The following is a 24476-nucleotide window of genomic DNA, read 5'->3' as shown; positions in this document are numbered from 1 at the left end:
CAACATCACAGGTCATAGACAAACATGCAGAGGTCAGTAAAAGAACAACAAGATAAAAAGAAATGAGGTGAGAAGGTGAAACACTGGCCATTTCATCAATATGTTGCTTACACTCACGAACACTCATGAACGTAACTTTTATAATTTGATTTCTTTTTGTTGACTCTGTAGGAGCATGAAGTTATCTCAGATATATTTACTTAAGAGTATATTTTATTTGCACGGCACACGAAGAGAAGAGGATAAAGCCTCAGTAAGGACTAAAATATAAGTTATTAAGTTTTGTGCCAACTGTGTGTTTAACCTGATGTGAAAATATTTATTTGGTACCATACATTTGTAGGAACACTTGAGGTATTTTGACTCATACTGTTGGTATGTTATAATAAAAACAGAACTGTAAAACTACATTAAAAGAATAAAACAGAAACAGAAATAACACAATTAACACACGTTAAACTTCAGTAAATGTACTATAATGCTAAGATTAAATAAAACATTAGCAATGGTTGTCCTTTATGTTGCAGTGGAGAATGAATATGCAGTATTAAAATACTTTATTTACTGAAGTACACTGTAAAAAAAATCATAACAAAAAAACTTAAATTATTGAAAGAAAGTTTTTATATTTGAAGAACGGGCCCTTCTCAGGGTTATATTTATATAATGTATCGCTGCACTATTAATACAGTTGTCGTAAAGCAGCTGTTCTAATATTATGGATGTTGCTAATATTACCATTTTATAGTCATTAAGGATACATTGTGCTAAATTTAATTGATCTAATTAGCAATAGCTGTCACTGAAATGGTAGTCAAAGTACATTTACTCATGAAATGGAATGAAAAAGTGAAAAGTATAGCAAAATATAATTATTAACAGAAAAGTAAAGTCAAAAATCGTGCTTATGTTAAGTATTTACCACATGATGCTGCTCACATGCGACTTAAATGGCTCGTTTGGGTCAAATAACGTTTTCTGAATGTTAATCTGAGTAGAATTTAAGTAAATGTCAGATGTGAAAGACTGAAACTGAAACTTGTTTCAAATCAAACAAAACGCAGTCAAGCAAAACAAATAACAAGTGGCAAAATAATTTGAGTTTATTACCCAACATAGGTTTTTTTCCAGTGTTGCAAAAGAATGGAAATTCACTGACACTTGTGCTGGCCCGCGGACCCCACGTTGAACACCGGTAGTGCGCTGATACGTCCCACTGTTGTCCGGCAGGGGGAGCTGTTGTCATCAGTATCCAGACTGGAGAGGGCACGGTCCTGCCAGTGGAGCTGGTGAAAGTTGCGCAGCCACTTAAGTAAAACCAGTGTGGTGAGGAAGAGAGAGAGAGAGAGAGAAGGAGGGGGGGAGAGAGAGAGAGAGAGAGAGTTTAGAAATTAACCGACGTCACACGAGATTATCCGGAACTCCGAGTTTCTTTCCGAGTTTGTGCCCCGGTGGGACAGGCGCCGACGACGAGCTGCTCCGAAACTTCACCCTGAATGTCGGTATGTATGTTTACTATGTCAGAGAGGAGTGGAGGGGCAAAAGTTTCATGCAGTGTTCACATGGCTGGCGGCTTTACTTGCTCACATGGGAATCACAGCAGTAACTCTTAAAATCTGCATAATGTATATCCCACATGACATGTGTACAGATTTATTGTTGATATAATGTGTTAGTAAACGTATAATTATGTAAAGTATTTGCCACTCCTAATGTTTTTGTCACAGCAGTTTTGTTGTTGTGTTGCCTGTTTTCACTGCATCACATGAATAGTTCTGCTCTTCAACAACTCATGACCTACACAGTGTATCATGCACGGTAAAGTTGTGGTGACCCCACTGTCTGCTGGCTCTGACTGACTGATTGATTGATTGATTTTTCATCTAGCTACAGTAACTACTTGTGGTCTGACATATGGCTATCAGGCTGTTATTGTTGCAGTGCTTGCAGCGGCGTTTGCTATTAAGTGCGAAACTGGCAGCAAGGACTGCAGGAGTGCTCCCATATCCCAGTAACCCTGGCTTCTTGAGTGGTCAGACAATGCTGGGGGGGCTGTCCACTGAGCAAATTGCTGCGATGCTAAGTATAGCATGAATACAAGTAAATCAGCAGAAAGCAATGGCTCCCCTCTGTGACAATGGAGGCATTTCCCACTGTGACGGATAGTAATCCCAATGAAGACCCAGGTAACAGCCTTTTAAAAGCCGTAATTGCTCAGCTGTAAATGGGAGACCCGCGAACAATAACAGAGCCACAATTTCCTGTAATGATGGAATTATTCCTTTACAAGATGCTTTTATGCTGTTACGATCAAACAAAAGGATGTCATAATCAATCTGCGTGGACTCCGCTTCGGAAGCATTATACTCCTAACCCTGGCTTACACACACACACAACATTATTTTTGGCCTTTGCCCGAGCAGAAATGGCTCCTTCTTTTTAGTCGAAGTGTTAAAGAGAATATGAGGATCTCTCAAGGTTTTTTTGTCTCTCGCAAACACCCAGAGACAGTTTATCATCTCTTGCTGCTTGTGGCCTCACTCGTGCCAAATACAAGAGACGCCGCTGGAAAAGTCTGTGACTCTGGCTGCATGATCCCAGCATACCAGGCATGCCATCATCCTTATACAAGCAGAGTCTGGGCCCTGAGCTCATTGCTTACTGGTGCTGATGATGAGTATGAGATTGTATGTGGAAAAGAGGAAGAGGCAGAGGATGGTCATTTAAGACCAGTGATATCACACTGACACTACATGCAGAGTCAGCCCGTGGCACGGCAGCCTGTTTTCGAGTCACACTCACAAGCGGTGTGTTTCAGAATGAGGCTATTCTTTGAAGCAGAAAGTTTGTTTTACCATAGAGGACTTTGTTGTGAACCACACTTCCTTCTTTTCCTGTGACCCCCCCCGCCCCCTTCCTTCCACCCCTCCAGAAGCTTAGTTGGAGCTGACTGTCATTATGAGATGTCGTCTACCGGCGCGTCTTTCGTGCAGATTGAGTTCGATGACATCGTCTTCTACGAGAACTGTGGCGGCGGCAGCTTTGGAAGCGTCTACCGAGCCAGGTGGATCTCCCAGGACAAAGAGGTGGCGGTGAAAAAACTGCTCAAGATTGAAAACGAGGTAGGAGTCGTAATTGCCTGCATGGGCTTTTCATATACTTTTTAATTGTCAGTATAGTAATCATTTTAATTGCCACCCCATTTAGTGGGATGTGGTGACTTCTGTTCCCATCACTCATGGTCATTATACTCCCCCACTCTGAGAAATGTGCCGCAAAAGAAACGTTATTGCCAAATGAAAGAATGTATTTGGCCCAATTACAGCAGAGGCTGCTCTTGAAATCCCTTTGAAAGCACAGCCTCATTGTCTTAAAGACAAAAAAGACTTATCTTTGAAATCAGGGAAATTGTATTACATTTGTTGGCCTGTGATAGGATGTTCAGAAAATAATTCAGCGTTTCTTTTATGACATTGTGAAAGATCACAGATATCCATTCAACTTCACTCAAGCGCCGGAGAGATGATTGTTCAGTGCGAATAATAATGTAATCCTTTCACATTGAATCAATTGTTCCTTTAATTATAGTGTTTGGTTACAGTTAAATGAACTCATTTTGTCAAGATTCTGTTCATTCAAGAAATGGTTCCACGTAAGACTATCTGGGCCACAGTATATATATTTATATGTCTTTGTATATACTTTTAGCCATGCAGGTGGTGTGGCTCTCAGCTGGCTGGTCTTTGATCTAGACAGAAATGCGCCGTGAAAGTTTAGCACAAACATTCATGGTTCCCTGAGGATGGATCCTACTGAGTTTACTGACACCTCAGCTGTTCCTTTAGCACCACCAGGAAGTTCTCCTTTGTGTTTTATTTTGAAGAGTTATTCTTTCATCGTTATATTCTGAACATTTATGAATCACAGTGGCTATTCCTTTAGTCACCTACTGGCTTTTTCTCCAGCATCACCATCATCACCTCTTCAACAACGCCATGCTAATGCTAGCATTTAGCTCAAAGCATCACTGTCTGCGAGCATTAACGTAGGCTCTTGTTTATTTAGATTAAATAATAAAGGAGTCTCTGTTATCGTGACAAAGTTTCAGTTATATTTTCTTCTTCTGTGTTCGTGGCTCAGGCTGAAATCCTCAGCGTCCTCAGCCACCGCAACATCATCCAGTTTTACGGCGCAATCGTCAATGCTCCCAACTATGGAATCGTCACCGGTAAGTTAAATCACTCACGAAGCATCAACACCCTTTCTCCCATATTTACAGTAAAGGGGGGGCCTTAATGATGAGCAGCATACAGCAGAGCTACTGGACTGCATCACGACAGAAAATCCAGCAGCTGAATCTGTTTGCACCAGTTGCATAGCTGGCCCGACAGCGAACGGAGCAGAGGTTTCTATGGAAGCATTAGTGAATGCCAGAGGGTTCAGGAAGTGCACACATTCATACAGTAGTTGTGTGCCCATGTTTTTTTTTGTCTAGGTCAGATGCTGAGAAGAATAAAGCAAAGCTTGTATAGCTGTGGAGTGTAGACAACAAGGGGCCAATCATGCCTCTGCTCAAACTTTCATCATCCAGCGGAGGAGCCGTTTACTGTAAATACACCCTCGACTAAAAAAATGTGTTTAGCCTATTGCTACTTCACTTGGATCTGTGACCTTCACTGCGCAGAGCGATTTAAATGCAGTTTGACACTTGAAGGATGTTTCCAGATTGATTTGCTACAGGGTGCATGTTCCTCTGTGCTCACATGAACGTGTTATGACAGACTCACCACACGTCTTGTGCAAATATAAGCAAACTAAACAGATCACTCCCTGAATCCTGTTGATATAGGACTTTAAAATGGAAACGTTGCTGGAAGTTTTCTTGGTTCAGTCACAACTCTAAACACTCTAGCGAGCACTGACGTAAACATTCAGAATCCTTTGTGTTAATTTATTCAGGATGGGCCTAGGTGCATTACTGTCATGTGATATGTTGTGGCATTATTATCTATGTATCGTATACGAAAGAGCCAGCTGCTGTTTGTCACAGAAATTACACAATGCAATGTGGAAACCTGAAGCCTCTGTTGCTCATACTATGAGAATGATGTATTCTGTGACGTAGGAGTCCTTTTGAGTCCAGCAGTTAAATGAAACGTGTTTGTATGTTAGTTTTATACATTCGTTAAACTTCATAGCAAACAGTCTCATAGTGCTTTTGTAATACGATTAGTTTGAGCTCTGCTCGCTGACATTATTGGGTTTTAGGCCAGCAGCTAGAGTCTTTGTTCAGAGTTTGTTTAAAAGCTTCTCTGGCCTCGTTAGGGCTAAATCTTTCAAATTCTTCAAATCTTTGTTCATGCTTACCTAAAGCCATTTGTTTTAGACGTAGGAAGTCAACATGGGCAGGTGGGTTCCTACTTTCTACATTTAAAAGCCCACCTCTGCTGCTCAATTCACTCAATACAGACTGAGCACCTGATAATGATTCAAACAGACTTTGCAGAGGTATAGCTTTGGATGCTGATGGTTGCTAACATATCATTTAGTAACTCATACAATGTGCAGTACATAAGTAGGTTACGTGTGTTCTATGCAAAAATCATAATATGATCGAAGCAATGAATGAGACTCACAGCTGGACACAGGCCTAATCAATGACTGTCCTAAATCTGTTCTCAGGATCAACAACTGTAATTTGATTAGTCAGTATATGTCGGTTATATGTTTTTACATTGACATTTAGCAGATGAAACACACCTCAGCAGTGTTGTCGGGGAAAATTTGCTGCCACAAATTCTCAATGACAGCTTGACAATGACATGTACACTTGAAATAACTGGACTAAAATAAAGTAAAACAATTCCAAGAAAAACTACGAGCTATTAAGCTGTAAAACATTCTTTGCACTAACTTTAATGCAGGCCCTGAACATGCATTACAAGTCAGATAATTTAGAAAAAAAAAAGTGTGTTCTCCCTGTGTGCGTGGGTTCTCTCTCCGGCTTCCTCCCACTGTCCAAAGACTTGCTCATTAGGTTAACTGGTGATTCTAAATTGGCCGTAGGTGTGCATGTGAGTGTGAATGGTTGTCTGTCTCTCTGTGTTAGCCCTGTGATAGACTGGCGACCTGTCCTGGGTGTACCCTGCCACTCGCACGATGACAGCTGGGATAGGCTCCACTAATCAATGAGTTGATTCAGCCCTATATGGGGTTGTGACTTTATTTTCCGTTATAAAATCGAGAACCTTCCTTCTGTCCTGAGAAACTAAACAGGAGAGGCTCCTTATCTTGAAGCAATCACAGATCACCACCAGCTGAAAGTCCAACAGCTCAGCCCAATGTGTTGATAGAAAGCAGTGCTGTAGGCTCTTTACTCACTCTGCTATACATCAAAGACGTCTCAGTCTGCTGGGGCAACAACTAGTTTCTGTTTCGGTGTGCCATCATACAAATGTCTGTGGCATTCAGGAACTACTGCATGCTTGGGAAACCTAGTGTTTCCCCTCAGCTCATATATTTTGTGTCTTGTCCGTGCTGTTACAAAGATCACTCTCTGTTTAGGGAGCAGTAAAGCACGCTGTGAATGAAAAATGTAACAACCCCACTCACTTCCTGAACTGAATCGCCTCCTTTCATCATGTGGACAATACATGCCTTCCTACTTTGCAGCTTAAACACATACAAGATCTTCTTTGTCCTCTTGTTCGGAGAAACAGATAAATACCAGCCAGCAGTCCACTCGCTGTCCTCAATGAATGTTGACAGTAAACTGTACATAATCAGGGTTGCAACGAGAAAGTTCTCTTGCTTTCTATTTATCTTTGAGGGTGAAAGGTGAAAAGGAAAGAATTGTTTTCATAGAAATATTAGACCTTGTTGCATTACTTTTCACATTTAAGAGAAATGTGTGAAACAATAAAGGTTGATTCAAGTCAGGTCAACCGTTAAATTTGATACAGTTTAAGTCATTCTGACGACAGACTCGGCATATTTTTGTCTTGTGAACATGAACCCATACATCCACCCATACATCCATACATGCATACCTGCACGCAAATACATACCTGACATGTTTCTACATACAAAACAGAATCCTAGTGGGGGTCCTTATCCCCAATGTCCCAAGGGTTCACCCCCTCACCCCGTCATCATTCAGTCTCCTGGGCATACACTCATAGGATGCTGTTTCAGTAATTGCATAGACCCATTCTTTCACCTGTGGAATCTCTGATGCCTTCCAATGTCTTAAAATGACTTGACAAGCTGTTGCTGTATCCACCGTAATTACCGAAAAGTCACATTTGGCTATACTGGGTAGCTGAGATTTATCCCCCAGTAAGCAGAGCTCTGGATTTGAGATTTCTGAACCAGTTACTCAAAATATTTAGAACCTGAGTCCAGAAAGATCTGATTAAAACACATTCCCACATACAGTGAAGAAAAGTTCCAGTTTCTTTTTTGCATTTCCAACACAAATCATCACCCAAAAGTTTCATCTTATACAGTCTAGATGGTGCATAATAGTATCTATGTAATAGATAGTTTCTGTATTAATCCCAAACTGGGAAATTTTACAAATATGTAATATGTTGTATTGCGTAAGTTTACCACCAAAGTTAGCTTTAACGCAGTAAAAAAAACTGTGATTGTATCATATGTGAGGTGATATAAGGTGCAACATGAAAATAGTAGAATTTAATTTGACAGTATCATTGAGGTGTGAATTCATACAAGCGACATAATTGTGTGCAAAGAATTATTAAAATCCTTAATGTCAGTCTACTGCAGTATTACAAATGACACAAACACAGAAACTACTACCTTCTGTTGCAAAAAAAACCCCGATGCATTCTCAAAATCACATGAGTTGCCTTCATGTTGTTGAGAAATTGCATCGAGAAAGAAAACTGTCGTCAAAAAGAAAACTTTCTCTAAAACTTTTGATTATTTAGTGGTGATTAAAATCTATTTTCTACTGAGTACTGTAGATTTTTCTTCCCATCGCACCTGCTGAAATGTTCTTTAATTAAAAGGCTTGGTGTTGACATTACTACAGTCATCTCAGGTGACCTCAGACTCAGTTTGATCTTCACGTAATGTGAAACGTTCTATCACCAGGCTGAAATAATGATGTCCCTTTATTAAGGGACGGTAGCAGACAGACCTTTGATTTCCTCTGAGGGGCTGGGAACTTTAACTGCTGCGATGTTTGAGTTACCGGCCCCACGGGACCTCTTCACAGATTAGGGATCTGTTAGGATGCAGATAGAGATTACTGTGAGTCAAAGCAGCATTGAGTGACATGTTAAGCAATCCTTTCAGGGTAATAGGTGTAAAATAAGAAAAGATGACTTTGGATTACTAATTTTAGAGCTGTGTTGTGGTTTTGTTGTCAAGGAGATGTTTGGTGTCTCTGTTTATCAAGGCAGAATCTAATTAGCACAAAATTATTATAGTCGTCCTGGCCATGCCGTGGTCACATTCATCAGCTCTGTCATAAATTTCCTCTGTCTGTTGACACATAGCATAGTGCCGACCGGTTCCCTCTTTCTGGAAGCCGGTATCTACTGTACAGCCTATTTGTCTCTGTTGACTTGCAGGAGTTTAGCAATATCTGCTGTCACTCAGGAGCCTCATAAACCTAATGAGTTATGCATGAGTTAGTGTTTCGGGGTAAAGGTGCATCGCAAGCTGATGCAAACTCTGTTGTGACCTCTAAAATGAAACTGAGTTTTTCTATGGAGCCACGCTCACAATCTGTGGAATGTGGATGTGCTTCTTCAGGGACAAACGCAGACAGGTTTCCTCATGCACACGAGCTGCTGTCTTCCGTTGTCCACCGTTTGATGTAACACAGGACAAAAAAAAAAAAAAAAAGGCCCACATTAAATCATAATAATGAAAATCCTCTGTGTATTTTATGATCGTCGATTAGGCTGCTGTCTCGGTGCCTGTGCATGTTTACTGTACTGTGATGGGATATGATTGGGTTATTATGCACAAACAGAGGGCTCCTGCTGTCGTAGCTGGTGCTTGTTTATCTTTATTTAGGCACTTCACAAGATCGCCTCTGTCCGCCGATAATAGCGACGTTTATTTGTCGCCAACTCTCATTCTCCAAGCTTTCTTTCTGTGTCTTGGACGAGCGTGTTGAAGGGATTTCGTACGTTAAACCTTTGAAAACAGAGCAGAAAGTTTAATCCTTGAATTTGACCCGGACGAGAAGTCAGTGTGTTCACGTATTAGACTGTGACGAACTCAGCTCATCTGCAGTTTCAGCAGCAATCTGCAAGAAAGACACTGTCAGCCGGCTTCTGGGGGGGGGCTCTGACCTAATTTGTAGTTTCAGTCTTTGATGGTTTTCATGCTCTCACACACTCCACTCATGTGAATAATATAACACTCAAGAGTAAAGCTTTGCCATTGTATTTGCTTTGTGTTGCGAAACAAACTCAAATCTTTCATGTTTCCCCAGAGTATGCAAGCGGGGGGTCTCTGTATGATTACCTGTCCAGTGGCGAGAGTGAGGAGATGGACATGGGACAGATCATGACCTGGGCTGCAGAGATTGCTAGAGGTAAATCAGATACGCGTTTGACAGTTCCAGTTAAAAAGGTGTGACTGCCAGTAACATAGCTGACTGATTTTGAAGAAGCCACGCATAATTTGTTCCTGATGAACCCAACCAAAAAAAATATTTACCACTGATAGTAGGACAAATGATATGTGACAAAGATAGCACGCTAAAATTAGAAAATGTTCACTTTGTTTATGCATTTATTTGACAGTACAAATTGATCAGCTTTTTCTAAATGAGTTCCTTGCAGTGTATGTCCAATAATGTCAGCCAGAGGTATCACTGTGGGTTACAGTTGTAGGCTAAAATTCACACTCACTAAACTTCCTAAGAGCACTTAGGAAAAGGGTTAAAAAAAATAGATATTCAAGAAGCTGTTGGTTTTAGCTTTCATTTCCTGTTGTCATTGATGCTGAGACCATCTGAGTGTGGTTTCCCGTGTGCAACCTTGCTGTGTGCAGGCTGGCTAAGATGGTGTCTGCATGTGCATATAAATAGCAGGAGTGAAGATGTCTTCATTTTGTAAATAAGTAAAGGATTTGTACTCAAAAGAGTTCTGTGTATTTATTATCTCACTGCTAACTGCTCTTGCATCAGTGTTATTAAAGATGTCTCTTACGTTCTGCTTTAGGAATGCACTATTTACATTCAGAGGCCCCGGTTAAGGTAATACACAGAGACCTGAAGTCCAGGAATGGTAAGTGATTTAATTTCTAGCACAAGTTCATCATGTTCACAATGAAAAATGATTTGATCACTGTGTTTATCGACTTTTAAAACCATATTTTGTCTTTCAGTTGTTTTAGCCGCAGACAAAGTTCTCAAGGTGGGTTTCCAGTTTGAGTTATACTCTGGACTTTGGCCTCGGTTTCATATGTTACTGCACAATGAACCATGTGTGTCACATGATGGTATTGTTAGCTTAAAGGCTCATAATTTATCTCAGAGTCTGAACGAAATGTGAGCACTGAAACACTGGCGTTTTATTAATCTGCAGGGTATGGACACAAGAGGGCAGTGACTAACTTAGCATGCACAAGAAACCTCTGACAGTGTTTCTTGCCTCGTATAGGTGAACCGGAGGATGATTTAATGCTATGCTGCTGTTATTCTTGAACAGATCTTCAAAGAGGTTCCATGTACATACAACCATGATCTCCTTATCACATTCAGAATTTATTTCAAGATGAGTTTTGTCAAATTTAGAGACCTGTATGGTCAGGCCCCTGACAGCATTTGAGATCTACAGCAACGTTACGCCACATATGAGACAATATAAGCCTCTGATCAGGGTTTAATCGTTTGACTCTTAAACAATACAGCTCCCTTCCTTTGGACTTTGCAGGTAGTGCATTAAGTCAGTGCCACAAGATCCTAGCGTGCTATATTTAATGGGCCTGCAGTGACTAAAACATCCGTTTACGTTATTACTGTGCAGTAGAGATTATCTTCTTTGCATAATATTCTAACATATCCGGAGGAAAATAAACATCCGCATAGCTAGTCTGGTTGTTGCATATTAAAAATGACATGCATAAGCCAAGTTTGCGAATGATAAGTTGCAAAATGAGACTTTTCCTGTAACATTAGTTTCCTTCCTGTTTTCGTCACTTCAGATCTGTGACTTTGGGGCCTCTAAGTTCCTGACCCACACAACACACATGTCGTTGGTGGGCACGTTTCCCTGGATGGCTCCGGAGGTGATCCAGAGCCTGCCCGTGTCTGAGACTTGTGACACCTTCTCCTATGGTGTGGTGAGTGGTCAAAATTAAGGATCTGAGGAGTTGATAAGTGTTTTACACATAAGGACTTGGTTTTCATCTCCAGCTTATTTAAAAAAATAAGTCGCTATCCACATAGCTAACCTGACACCTTGTGTTTTTTGGTAACCATAACTGGGAAGCTCTCATTGTGAAGACACCAGTGTCTCATCTTATTCTGATTTAACTGTGTCCAACATATATTATTGTCTGCGCTTCAGTGAAGCACACAAAAGTTGTCCTTATATTTTATTAAGAAATGAACAAGAGCAGTTTTTCAAAGAGGTTAATAACGACAAATGCACATCCAGTTATAAAGACTGAAATGATGCAGTGCTGATATTTAACCCTGGGAGGTCAGCAATTACCCTAAAGTGCCTGAAAGTCATGCCTGTGGATAGACCATAGACTGTATATAATACAGTAGTTGGATTCAGCCCTAGGCTCTGATGCCAGTGCCGAAGTGGCTTAAAGTTTGTGCCTGCTCTAAAGAATCTCGTGTCTCCAGTAAACTCATATTCAAAAATCAACAGATGAATTAACTTCTTCTGAAAGATTTGATCGGCAGGCCTTTTTTTCACTCTAAAAATCCAACTTTGACAAAGTATGGTGAATACATTTTAAGAAATTGCACTTAAGTCTCTTATGGCTGAAAAAAAAAAACCTGTTAGGCTACCAGGCTACCCACTGATATTTTCAGTTGTGCAATTTTTTTCTCTGCTTAAGTGGAAAAAATAGCAATTTTGACCTTTGCAGAAGTACAGCCTCTTAGAAACTTACAGAGACTTTGGTTATTCTTGAAATTGTCTTTGAAAGCCTTTTGGATTTATCAAAATGGAATGGAAATAATTTACCATGAACTTGTTTTAAAATTGCATTGTCTTTTATGCAAGTGTAAATGAATGATCTTAAAATCCAAGGCATTCACAAAGATTACATTTCCTGGGCTCTATGTGGGATTTACAATCCAAACAGACAATGTGTATGATTGCAGTGAGTGCTGCAAAATGATTGCAAGTTCAAGTATGCTGTTTTCCTTTCAAACACCTTTATGACGAGCTGGTTTCTATAGTAATATGTAATGAGAAGCAGTTGCCAAGAAGCAGAAATCCAGGCCTGTGGTTCACATATACGATAAAAACCTTTCATCTTTGAAACATGGTCCTCCTCCATCTTTTCATTATATCATTTAAAAACAGATGTTGTTATTTCTGACACGGCTGAATACCAAATGAAAAGAAGGTCACTTATTAAAGGAGTATTGTTACTGTGTCTGGAAACCACAGCGGCCTTTGAATCAAAAATTAATCTTTTTGTCTTTTGTGTATGTTGTGTTTAGTCTCCAAGAGAAGTATAGGAAGTATGAGAATGCACAAGCAATATAAACAGATAGAGCATACCTAGCCGCTTGTTTACTGACCTTGGATGTTGACCTCTGTGACAGGTGCTTTGGGAAATGCTCACCCGTGAAATACCCTTCAAAGGACTCGAAGGCTTACAAGTGGCCTGGCTCGTTGTGGAGAAGAATGAGGTATTTTACTGCATGATTACATGTACATATAGATTACTGACCCTCAGAACTGGAGGATCATTATTGTTCAGATAAGTAACGCCGGGTCAACGTTTGGTTCATTTGTGTTGTCAAAAACAATACATTACTGATGTTCCTATTGAGGTGAACTGTCTCCCATCCAACCATCATCAATACCTGTTTATCCTAGCACAGGGGTGCCCAATACGTCGATCGCGATCGACCTGTAGGAAAAAAAGAAAATAAAAACGTTTTAGATGTTAGTCTAATCATTTATCTGTTGTACTTCAAAAAACAAACAGCAAGATGAATGTTCAACTTTTTTTTTTTTTTTGTACTTTTTATTGCAACATGCCCTCAGTTCAGGGCACACATCCGCAGCCATGCAACTTCAACAACAACAACTCAAGACTATTACCTTTCTTAAAGAGACAGCGTTATTTTTATTTAATAAAAATAAAAACAAAGATGGACAGAGCTTTTAACAATTAATATGACTTAGGGTAGGGTACATATATATATATCATACATAGATAACTTTGACTTGGTCATTGTAAAAGTAGCTCAAGTTGTCAGTCCATCACAGGCCTGACACAGAGAGACAAACAACATGCACACCAACAGCCATTTTCATTCATTCATTCATTCATTCATTCAGTCTGTGGCAGGGCTAACACAGAGAGACAGACAACCATTCACACTCACATTCACAACTATGGTCAATTTAGAATCACCAGTTAACTGGAGAGAACCCACAGACACAGGGAGAACATGCAAACTCCACAGAGAAAGGCCCAGTTGGCCCATGGATTCGAACATGTCGCTGGACCTTGAGAGAGAGAAAATGCACATAAACACATGCAAACTCAACACAGAAAGGCCGATTTGACACCCAGAACCTTTTCGAGGTAACAGTACAAACCACTGCACCACTGTTGCGCCCTGAACTGCCCACATCCTCCAGTACATTTATACCAACACACAAACAACAGATTGTGATTTTATGTGGTGATGTGTGTGGGACTGCCTCCGGTCAAGTGGGCAGTGACTTCCTGGGACCTCTTTGTCACGGTGTGGTTGCCAGGCAACCAGAGGAGATGGCAGTTTCTCCTGGTTTCCATTCTCGTGCTAAGCTAACTGGGTGTAGCTTCATCATTAACATCCTCACAAAATGGTTAGCGCTTTGCTTGTTGTTACTGCGTGTTTATGTGTGCCTTGTAAAAAAAGAACAGTCTGCTCTGGTTCGTCAGGTCCAGTAGCCTGAGATGGCACCACCCATACATGTTTGAACAGGAGTCAAAGCTGACAGACACAGGGTATAAAAATATGAGAAAACATTTCATTGGACGCACCCCCAAAATGCGGCATGAGTCATCTCTGCTTCTTAATCATTGTGCTGAAAATGCCTGACTCTAAAGTATTTTTAAAAATAAAAAAAACAACTCGGCCCAGGTACTGGTGTATATGTGACATATGAAAATGCTGAAGACATGCAGTTTAAGTCAGTTTAAGGTTCATTTTTCTGGACTATGTGTGTTTCAGAGATTAACCATTCCCAGTGGCTGTCCTAAGAGCTTTGCAGAGCTCATGAGAAAGTGCTGGGCAACCGAGTCAAAAGTGAGTTCCATGCAAATCTACAGTATATGCATGATTTCATTTGAGTCATCTACAGAGCAAACGCTTTTATGTTCATTCAGGAGAGGCCGATGTTCAAGCAGATCCTCTCTACTTTGGAGTCCATGTCTAAAGACAGCCAACTTCCTCAACAGTGCAACTCTTTCCTTCACAACAAGGCTGAATGGAGGTAATGTGATCAGCTATTCTCCAGACTCAGTAAATGTATTTATAACTCTCTTTTTCACTGATATACTGCCTCAGCCTAACGAAATGTGCAACTGTTTTCAAAGAATGATGTGGAAATGTAGCTGATGGGGGCCGTGGAATACAAAAAAGAACTTGAGATCGTGCATATAGATCTTTAATAATTACACTGATAGCTACATAAAGACATGAAAAACCCCAAAAGAATCATCCATCTGGATATACTTCCTCTCTTTACCCATAAGACCCTAAAAATAATCACCATCTTTTTCAAGTAGAAGTGTTTAATTGGCCTGTATGAGCAGCTGGAGGTTTGGTGATGTTCAGCACAGCCTGAGTCTCAGCTGTTACTTTATTCTCTGTCTGCCTCTCGGCGGGCCTTGTCTGTGCTCTGAGGTTTTTCCTCAGAAGTTGCGTTGGTGGCATCATGTCCAGGCAGCCATCTGCAGGTGGAGCAGTTTGGAGCGCATCTCAGTGCTGGAAAGCAGAATGGGAGAATGTGTAACACAGAAAGACGCATTTGTTTTAGTGTGATCCTGTAACATTAGCTGGCTGAAGAGGAAGGTCTGTCAGAATTGGATTAGTTATTATTTATCTCAGGTATGTGCATCGACCAGAAACAGACAGCGTACAGTGCAGGCGATAGATATTGTTATTCATTCGTTTTGTCTCTGTGCTTCAGCTCGCTGGGCTTAAAATGAAAGGATGACTGCAACATACAAGCAGCATTACTTCCTCTTTTGTACAGATTTCGTGGCACCAAATCAAAGCTGCTTAAATGGTGAATGTGTTGGCGAACAGCTTCTATTTCCACACAAAAGACACAGGGTTTGCAGAAACCCTATCTGCCACATGACTTCTTTTACCTATAAATGTGTCTCAACCAGACTCACAGGGTAGTATTATGCCACTTTGTCTGTGTTGTTGTTGAGCAGAACTTCAAGGGCAGTGGAGTCGCCGTCTCTGAATTCAAAACTATGAGCTTAAAAATACTTAAAGTGTAGAGCTGTGTAGAACTGAAGAACTGGCACCTATTTTTGGCACCTATTTTTCAAGAAAAAGACATATAGGGATGCGATCCTGTATCTCAAAACCTCTTCTCCAGTTAATTTCATTTTTATTTACTATACTGTACATTTTACTACATAGATGCCAAGCATTTTAAGAGTTTTCCAGTATAATTTGGGGGTTGCGTTGTCTTTGAAAGTCTTATTTTGGGTGTAGATTCATTGGAAAGTGCATGACACCGTGAAGGATACGTGCCGGCGTGAAGTCCTGAGAAGGTTTTGTCAGGAAAACGGGAATCAAAAGGATGCATTATTTTGGAGGCCGAGCCGCTGTGGAAATTGTTTGAGGTGCAGGGCTTCAGGGTGGAGGGACTGGAGGATGGGGCGGAGTAAGGCTGGGCCTTCCTGCCTGGGCTGAATGTGTTTATGAAAAGAATGTGGGAACTAAGTATTTTAGGTGGGTGTGAAGTTCAGCATGGATTGCCACAGCACACTGTTCAGCCCCACCTGCTGGGCAAAACAAACCTCACCAACACGAGGCGAGCATGAGGCATTGTCTTGTCCTTGGAGCTGAAAGTGTCAGACACAGGCTAACGGCCTTGTGACTGCAGGGCATCGCTGGGATGATTTATTTATTTTTTATTTTACTTTCAATTTGAATCTATGTCACTTGACAGTGTCCCATTTATTCATATTCGAATTGAAATCTCAATCTTTCCAAAGTTGCCAAACATGTGTAATTTAGTGGAAGAGCGAAGCCACTATCTGAAGTACTGAGTGTGGATTTCACAGTTTAAATAATCACACACAGCAGCTAAAACGCTTCCTCAAGTTGATACAGCATGCTGGTATTTGACTGTCCTTGGCTGATGTTGTCGCCTTACCTTAAAGCTACTTGTTGACATTATTCTGTCGCTTTCCGCTGAAGGTGCGAGATTGAAGCGACACTCGACAGACTTAAGAAGCTGGAGAGAGACCTGAGCACTAAAGAGCAGGAACTGAAGGAGCGAGAGCGGCGTCTAAAGATGTGGGAGCGCAAACTCATCGAACAGTCCAACAGCCCGGTGAGTTCCTCGTTATCGCCTCTTCACTTTGGTCAACCTTCACCCTCAGGACTGCCGCCTCACATTGTCGAGTGCTCACGGCTGTGTTTCCTGGCACCCTCACTCGCTTCAAGAGAAGGACAGAATTCCCCTTAACCTTTTTTTTTCTTGAATGAAGTGGAAATGGGAAAGCAGTGAAATGAAAGTAAAAAGCGTGGAATGAGCGGAAAAAGGGAAGCGCATTATGAAACATTACGGGTGGCAGACACACATGTCAGTGTTGCATTTATATGCGGCGTAGTGCATGTTTTCAGAGCAACATTTGCATCATGATGTACTGAGCGAGCGCTGCATTCCTCAGAGGAATTTATATTGGTTTGTGAGCATCCACTCTGACGTGTCCAGCTTTGGCTTTGGTGTTCTCTTTTGTCACTCTGCACTGTTGTCTTGTTCGTGTATAACATCCCCAACATCCCACACAGCGCAGTTTAAGGTTGTAGTTAATTATTATTTCATCACTGACTGCTCTTTTAATTAAATATTTTCTAAGGAGTAGTATCTCCTGCTGCTCACGGAGACATTTTCTCCGTTTTGTTTGTGTAACAGACAAAAACCTAAAGATATTTTTACTAATACTGAATAATAATACTAATACTAATACTACAACCACTGCTACAGGATGTGGCATTTTCATGACAGAAGACCATATTTGTTGATTCCTTCTGTGGTTCATTAATTTCTCACACTGTTCGTCTCAAACTGTGTGTGACTGAATGCCACAATCATATACAGTATGTTGTAGATTTCACACACACACCCAAAAAAAATACAATTTCCGTGTTTTGAAAGCTTTCAATCAACTGAAATCATTTCCGGTGTTTCCTTTCTATCCCTGTCCTGCACTTACTCTGCTGTTACTTCCATTTAACATCTTTTTCTGTTTGAAATCATCTCACCTAGAGTTAAACTTGTCCACTTGTCTTATCTACACTTTATTTTGTGGTTGGAAACTGATCGTTTACTTTCTTTTCTATCCTCTCCTCTCTTCCTTTACCTCCCCCTCAGGCCCCCTGCTCTCCACTTGTTTCTGCCTCTCAGCTCTTCTTACCTGTGGCAAAAAAGATGAGCGCTAAGTCGTTTTATCAGTCTAAGACGGAGGAATCAAACAAGTCGCAGATGTCGTGTCAGATCACTGCCTCCGGTAATGAGGAGGTGAATCTGCAGTCCGTGATGAAAGGCTTTGAGGACGTGTTTGACTTTGGCCGGCCTGTCCTGCACTCTGGCATACAGGTCAACATGCAGGCCAAGCAGAACACGTCCAGGTCGAGCTGTGTCAGAGAAGGACACAAACTCAACATGGCTCTAGGGATGGGACACTTCTCTATGTCAGATGACAGCCAATGAGTCGCTCCACTGTTTGGTACAGCCACAGCTGCATCCCTCAAATAGTGTGATCTCACCTAATGCATTATTGGTGTAGTGGAAGCACTATATGATCTGCTTGTTAAGTAATGTTATTTAACAATAACTTTAACCATCTTTGTCATATCATAACACACTGTATCTTCTGCTGTCAGCCGTATTCGTGATATACATTCAGCAACATCCATGCAGCACAGGAACATAGTCACAATTATAGAATATATTTGAAGCCCTCCACCTGTGGATATTATGGATGTCATTTATTGTATGCCTAATGTTCTGGATGTATAGTGCCATGCTGTGAAGAAAGAGCCATGTGAGCCAGTTGCTTAGAGAAGGCCAGGCTTTTATGATGAAGTGACATTTTGCTGACATTAAGATTGGCCAATTTGTTCTGGATGTGGTGGAGTGCAGTTGTTGAGACGCAGTCTCTTACCAGGATGAGAAAGTACATGTTTTTTCCTCTGACTGACCCAGGTTCAAAACAGTAGGAGAGGGACTTTTCTGTGTGACTGTCAGCTTCATTCTCTCATTTCATTTTTCAAAACAGGCTTCCTCTTAAAACCCAGAAATATTAATTCCACCACCAAAGAATTGACAATATAGATTTTAATAGACTAATTTCCTTCTATAGACACATTTTAAACACAGCATTGCACCACATGGTCTAAGTGAATATTAGCCTCAAGACCTGCTCTTTACAGTAGAGGAAATCGTATTAGCATTATTGTTCAGTTAGGTATTATGCTTCATCTGGGGGAAGGACATGCTTCCCTGAGCATAGCCCATTAAATTGTCCCATTCGCTTGTTATAATCAGTCAGTCTCATGACGATGTAATCCTGTGTATTCCGGTGTTGTTGCTTGTTAGCTTCCTGCCATGAGCTAATACTCCTGTTCAAACATAGCTTACACTCTCGTGCCACGAAGCCCTAGACACATTAGACTAGACATAACAATCAGCACAGATTCTTGCCAGTGTTTGCATTTCCATGAGCAGATTCCACACGCTTCCAGCATCCTGAAACATTCAACCTCCACACTTGTTGTTATTCCCTTGAGCTTCCACTAAAATAATACCGTTCCGTGATGTGATTTATTTTCCTGCATCCTTCGTTGTGTTGTCAATAAATCTGCTTCTTTTTACTTTCTACTAATCGGTCTCTGATCCGTTTTATTGTTTTCCACATGTGAACAAACCAAATGTGGCAGCATGAGAATTATGGTGTACTGCTACTTTTACAATTATTACCAAACTATTAATAATAATACAACACCTATCAGAGCGTGAGTGATATTTTATTTTAAATATTGTAAAAAAAATATAGCTTTCTCTTGACATCAACTTCCCTTTATCCCAGTTTTCACGGTCTGCGTAACCATCATCCACTTAGTCCACATGGGGGCAGAATTGTGTGAACTAAACCCAAATCAAAGTCCTTTTTTTCTGCAGAATCCACTCACAAATCCCAATCACAAAACAGTTTTAAATCTGATTTTAATAAACGAAGCATCAGTGCTAGTCTGTGTTTTTTGACAAATGATATGAAGTTGCTCATGTGAGGCTTCAGTAGCATAGTGTTGAATCTGTTTACAACCAAACTGCATCCCTGGAGGAGGCGGAAAACCACTGTAGGGCTGAGCGGCTTTATGAGGCAGCAACATGCACCGAAATGCATGGAAGCAACTATCGACTGAGACGGGCATTTAGTTCATAATCTCGGCTGTTCCAGGGCGTTACGGAGAGGAAGACAGTGAATGGGGTTTACTCATTCATTTAGCCGTCTTTTCTCCAATTTTCCATTGCATTATTTCTGTCATTACACACCAGTGTCATGATCACAATGATGAAATCTTTATTTTGGCTGGCAAGTTTCTGCCTGATTACATTTAATGAGCAATCATTTTTTTCATTCAGATAGATCACGTTAGATCAGTCAGACGGACATCTCTGTTTGATATAGACCATTAGGAGCAAGTCCTTTTAATCGTGCAGCACAATAACTGAAAAAGTAATGGTTTCAGAGGCATGGAAAACATGGCTATTTTCCATTTTGATAACATTTATTTAAATCTTTTTTACTGTTAAGATGTCATGAATAAACTCACATGATGTTTGGATGCCTCCATGTTCTGCTGCTGTTACTGTCTTTTGTTCCTCTACAGTTGCTGCCCACTCTTGACATATATACCTGGACAGAAGAGCACGTGGTCAGTAGTTTGGTATTTTTCTTGCTTCTGATGCACTGATTTTTATTTTTACGCAACATGATGAAAACTAATATATCACTGTTTTATTTCTTCAGTATTTCTGGATGCAGCAAATATTTGGTGCAGGTTTGTTCTGCTACTTCCTTAGCATCTTAAATCAGATTTGCCGGCTCGTATTTGTAAACTGTTGCTTAAGAACCGTTTTTTTCCCCCGCTCTCTATTGTGTCAGGGGACAGCACATGCAACATGCAGTATTACGCTGACCTGTTTAAAGAAAACCACATCACCGGAAAGAGGTTGCTGTTGCTCACAGACAACGACATGCGGGACATGGGGGTCAAGTCCAAAGGCCACGTCATCCACCTTAAGGCAAGACACGGTTAACCGTTAACCAAGAACTTATTTACATTTACAAGATAAGATCTGAGCCCACTGATATTTGGAATTACTGATAACATTTTCTCTTTGGCAGAGTGAAATTGAAAAACTAACAAATGATTACCTCGGGTTCGTCCACTTCCCACCACTGTTGAAGGTATGGAGTTTCTTCTTTATCTTTGAGATGTGTTGTTGTTTTTTTTTGTTTTTTCCACACACATTTGGGCTGATATTCTTTATTTTCTTTCTAAGGATGAGCTGGAAAGGGAGGTGGAACACATAAAAACAGTGAATCTGGAGCTGGTGTTTGGATACCACTGGAAATCAGGAACAGGACCGTCTGTAAGTTTGCAAAGAAACGCACAACATATTCTGCAGCTGTGAGCGTCTGATTTAGCTCCTCATTGGCTCTGTGAAACCAAAAACTCATGAATGTCACAAAGAAACGCTGTATATGCTTTGAACATTTTGGTAATTATTGATGCTTTCTAAGGACATGTACAGAATATTTTTTCTATAACTGAATCAGCCTCTTCTGCTGAAGCTGTTTGTTCTGAGGATTCACGATGGAGGCTGTTATACTGACCATTGAAGGCATCACTACACGCGTATTATACCAGACAAATAAACATTTCATTCTCAGCCATGTAGCACATCCACCTCGACTTGCTCACAGCCCTTTGTTAGGGTCTCAAACTGTGGAGAAAGGGTGGCTCTTCACTTGCTGTTTGAATTTAATCAAAAATAGCCCATTTAGCCAGAAGTCATTTTCTTTTAAAAGGCAAACGTTATTTAATCTTTCAGCTGTTCATTGTCCCATCATAAATAGTCCTCTTTCAGTGTGTTCGGCAGGGCTGAAACGAGCCTGCTAATTGCCTCCCATTTCTTCTGACATGTGGTGGTTTAGTGGGTAGAAAACACAGCAGGGAGAAGGAAACAGGAGGCTGAGAAAATGAGAGCTAATTATTTTCCCCTGCCTGGTGTCAGGTTCCGTGTCAGCCTTGTTTTTACAAACTGGAAGGTTTTTTGCACTAAATAAAACAAACCCGCACTGCATTTTTTTTCTTCGCCCCTCTTTGCTGGCGATGTCATGGAAGCAGCTGCACTTCTCAAAGACAAATTGAGGGCCTGCGATTGTGCGGCCACCATCTGACAGCCACTGAGGGTCCCCTACTAATGAGGATATCACCGTGCAGCCAAGTGAAAGGTGCTGAATTATGTATGAGTTGTCATTAGACGCACTCGGGTCCTAGGCATCATTACCAGACATTGTTTCTGCTGGAGTGATTAGACTAGCATAGACCTGGGAGCCCCGGTGCGACCGTCCAGGGCCGACACCAGGCCAGCACAGGGCCACTGCCGTTTTTCTGAGCCAGAGGCTTGCTGAAGCTTCCCCTTTGAGCCGTTTCCAGCCCCTGGGGACGATGAAGGAGAGGGCGAAGGCTCCTCAGACGAGTGTGTTAGTGCCACTCCTGTGATGTCTTTCTCTGTGATCACTACACAATGGATTGGCCTGTGCCACGAGCCCCGTGTGGTTAAGCAGTGACCTGTGGCTTCGCAGCCAGCTTGTAGGGATTGGCGGAATCATTATTGCGTCGTCAGCATTCAGCATGCAGAAGAAGAGGGCTGGGGAATATGCTCCGATTTGTGCCTCCCAGTTTGATGTGTGCTGTCTGCAGCAGCTCATGAGAAAAATACCTAAATTAAACCAAAATTCAACCCGGCTCCTGCACCAACAAATTAATCCTGAATTCTACTGGAAATACATTCAGTGGTTTTGAATTCATAATATTTGCTATTGGTGTAATTTCCTTCTTTATCTACTATCTGTTCATTTTAATGCATTACTATAGAGCTTATTTCCTTCAAGATCAGTTTTCTAATTAAGGGATTCTCTGTTTGCTGACTCAATTTCTTATTTTCTATCATCTTTATTTATAAAAGTTTTAACTTATACTTTCTATCTTCAGTATGAAGCTTTGTGGCCATCATCTTGCCACTGCCATTGAACTACCTGTAGGTTGTGCTGTTGGTTTATATACAAGATTAACCAAATTCTCCTCACAGAATAGTTCAGATATAAACTTTTCCATGTAAACCAGACCTGCATTATTTTACCATTCACTCCCTTTTTTTTCGAGGACTGCAAATGGAAAATGTACATGGAACTTGATGGAGATGAGGTTGCCATGACATACATCAAAGATGTCACCTTCAATGCCAACCGACAGGATGTGGAAATCCTGCGGATGACTAAGGTGTTGTTAGAAACGCATTTGTTGGACAAATTACATGTGATTGCTTTTTGTGTTCACTTTCTCGTGTTTTAATCCATGGCAAATAGGATCTGCTGTAACTAGTTGCCATAGTCTGAGTTTTAATGTTATTACAACGCAGCCGCCTTTTGTGATGGACAAGTGGGTCGTTGGAATCCAACAGAACCAGAGAGTGGACTACACTGTCAATTATGAGGTGAGTCGTTTCAGCGGCAGTGGGATCCCCCTCACAAAACAATGCAAATCGACATATCAGTCATTTGAAAATAGATTTTGAAAATGCATCAAAGGTACACACATAACCCTGTGCAACGTCTTTTCCCTTGACACTCCAGAATGATGTAAAGTCACCAAAGTCTACTAGACACAGCTGCCCAGTAACGTGGAATATCAGTGGTGGAGACGATGAAATCAAGATTGTGGAACTGCTCATAGAAACAACTCCAGCTAACATAGACTGGAACCCCAGAGACCGGTCACACTCTGGTAATTGTTTACTTTATAGTTTTGTTGCACTAATAAATGTTTACCATGAATTCAAGATACTTTATAACGATACAATGCATATCTTCTGTTTCAGATATTGATCCAAAATGGATGAACAACGTAAAGCAGAGGCAAATGATGACCCAGAAATCACAGCCTGCGGCTGCCGCTCAAACTGCCTTCTCTAGCTCTGATGCCCGTACGCTGCCTCAGTTCCTGTCTGCACATGAAAGACAAGAGTCTTCTTATGCTGCAGCTGTGCGTCGCTCTCCAAACCGCCTCCGTGTATCTCCCTGGATCGACTCACGCAGCTCCTCGCCAACCACCAGCCTGTCCGCCAAACTCTCGCAGCTCCAACTGGGGTCAAAGGGCAGCAGTCCCTCCAGCACTACGTCAGAGAGCACCTTGGAGAGAGAGCGAGATCGCCCGCTCAGTGCCGGAGCAATGCACAACCGCCGCAGACACAGCGCCTTTGGCAACACATTAGCTGTGGGAGGAGGGCAGGGTAGGGGGCAAGCGTGGCCCAACACTAGAGGTGGCCATAATCATAATAAAACCAACAAAACCTCACGACAGCCAGGGAGGCCACGGTCCAACAGTTACAGTGTCACACTACAGAACCGCCCACAAGTGATACCGGGTATATCGTCTGTGACACAAGACCTCAGTGAAGAGAAAGAGGGGGCCAAAGTCAGCGATGGAGGCTGGATCAAAGTGGAGCGTCAAAAGAGATTACCACGTCAGGACAATAAACAAGTCAGAGGTCGACAGAGAAGAGGGGGCAGGGGAGGGCGTGGTGCTGGAGGAAGAACTTAATGTGGACACACGTGAATGCTAAACATGTCATGCACTGAAAAGGTTTTATACTTACTTACATGCTCACAAATAAATTGTAAAAGATACTCCTGCCTGCCATGTACTATGAGAAAATAAAGGACTGCTGCTTTTTAAAAACGTATAA

The 24476-nt window shown here is 41.3% G+C and overlaps 1 protein-coding gene across 1 annotated transcript; it reads left to right on the top strand.

Annotated features, from left to right (window-relative positions):
* Positions 1–867: 867 nt before the first annotated feature.
* map3k20a (mitogen-activated protein kinase kinase kinase 20a) lies at positions 868–24476 on the top strand. The gene is made up of 20 exons (XM_084544708.1): positions 868–1502; positions 2933–3122; positions 4141–4228; positions 9479–9580; positions 10212–10277; positions 10378–10406; positions 11197–11334; positions 12785–12871; positions 14414–14488; positions 14569–14675; positions 16628–16763; positions 20330–20374; positions 20470–20500; positions 20605–20744; positions 20848–20910; positions 21006–21095; positions 22895–23011; positions 23151–23225; positions 23365–23515; positions 23610–24476. Exons 2-20 carry the CDS (start codon positions 2964–2966, stop codon positions 24329–24331), a joined length of 2421 nt encoding a protein of 806 aa, XP_084400834.1. The 5' UTR covers positions 868–1502; positions 2933–2963; the 3' UTR covers positions 24332–24476.

The sequence above is a fragment of the Chelon labrosus genome, assembly GCF_963514085.1.
Source record: "Chelon labrosus genome assembly, chromosome: 5".
NCBI classification, from domain to species: Eukaryota; Metazoa; Chordata; class Actinopteri; order Mugiliformes; family Mugilidae; genus Chelon; species Chelon labrosus.
Note: the sequence above shows the minus strand (reverse complement) of the source record. Positions and strands in the feature narration are given on the sequence as shown.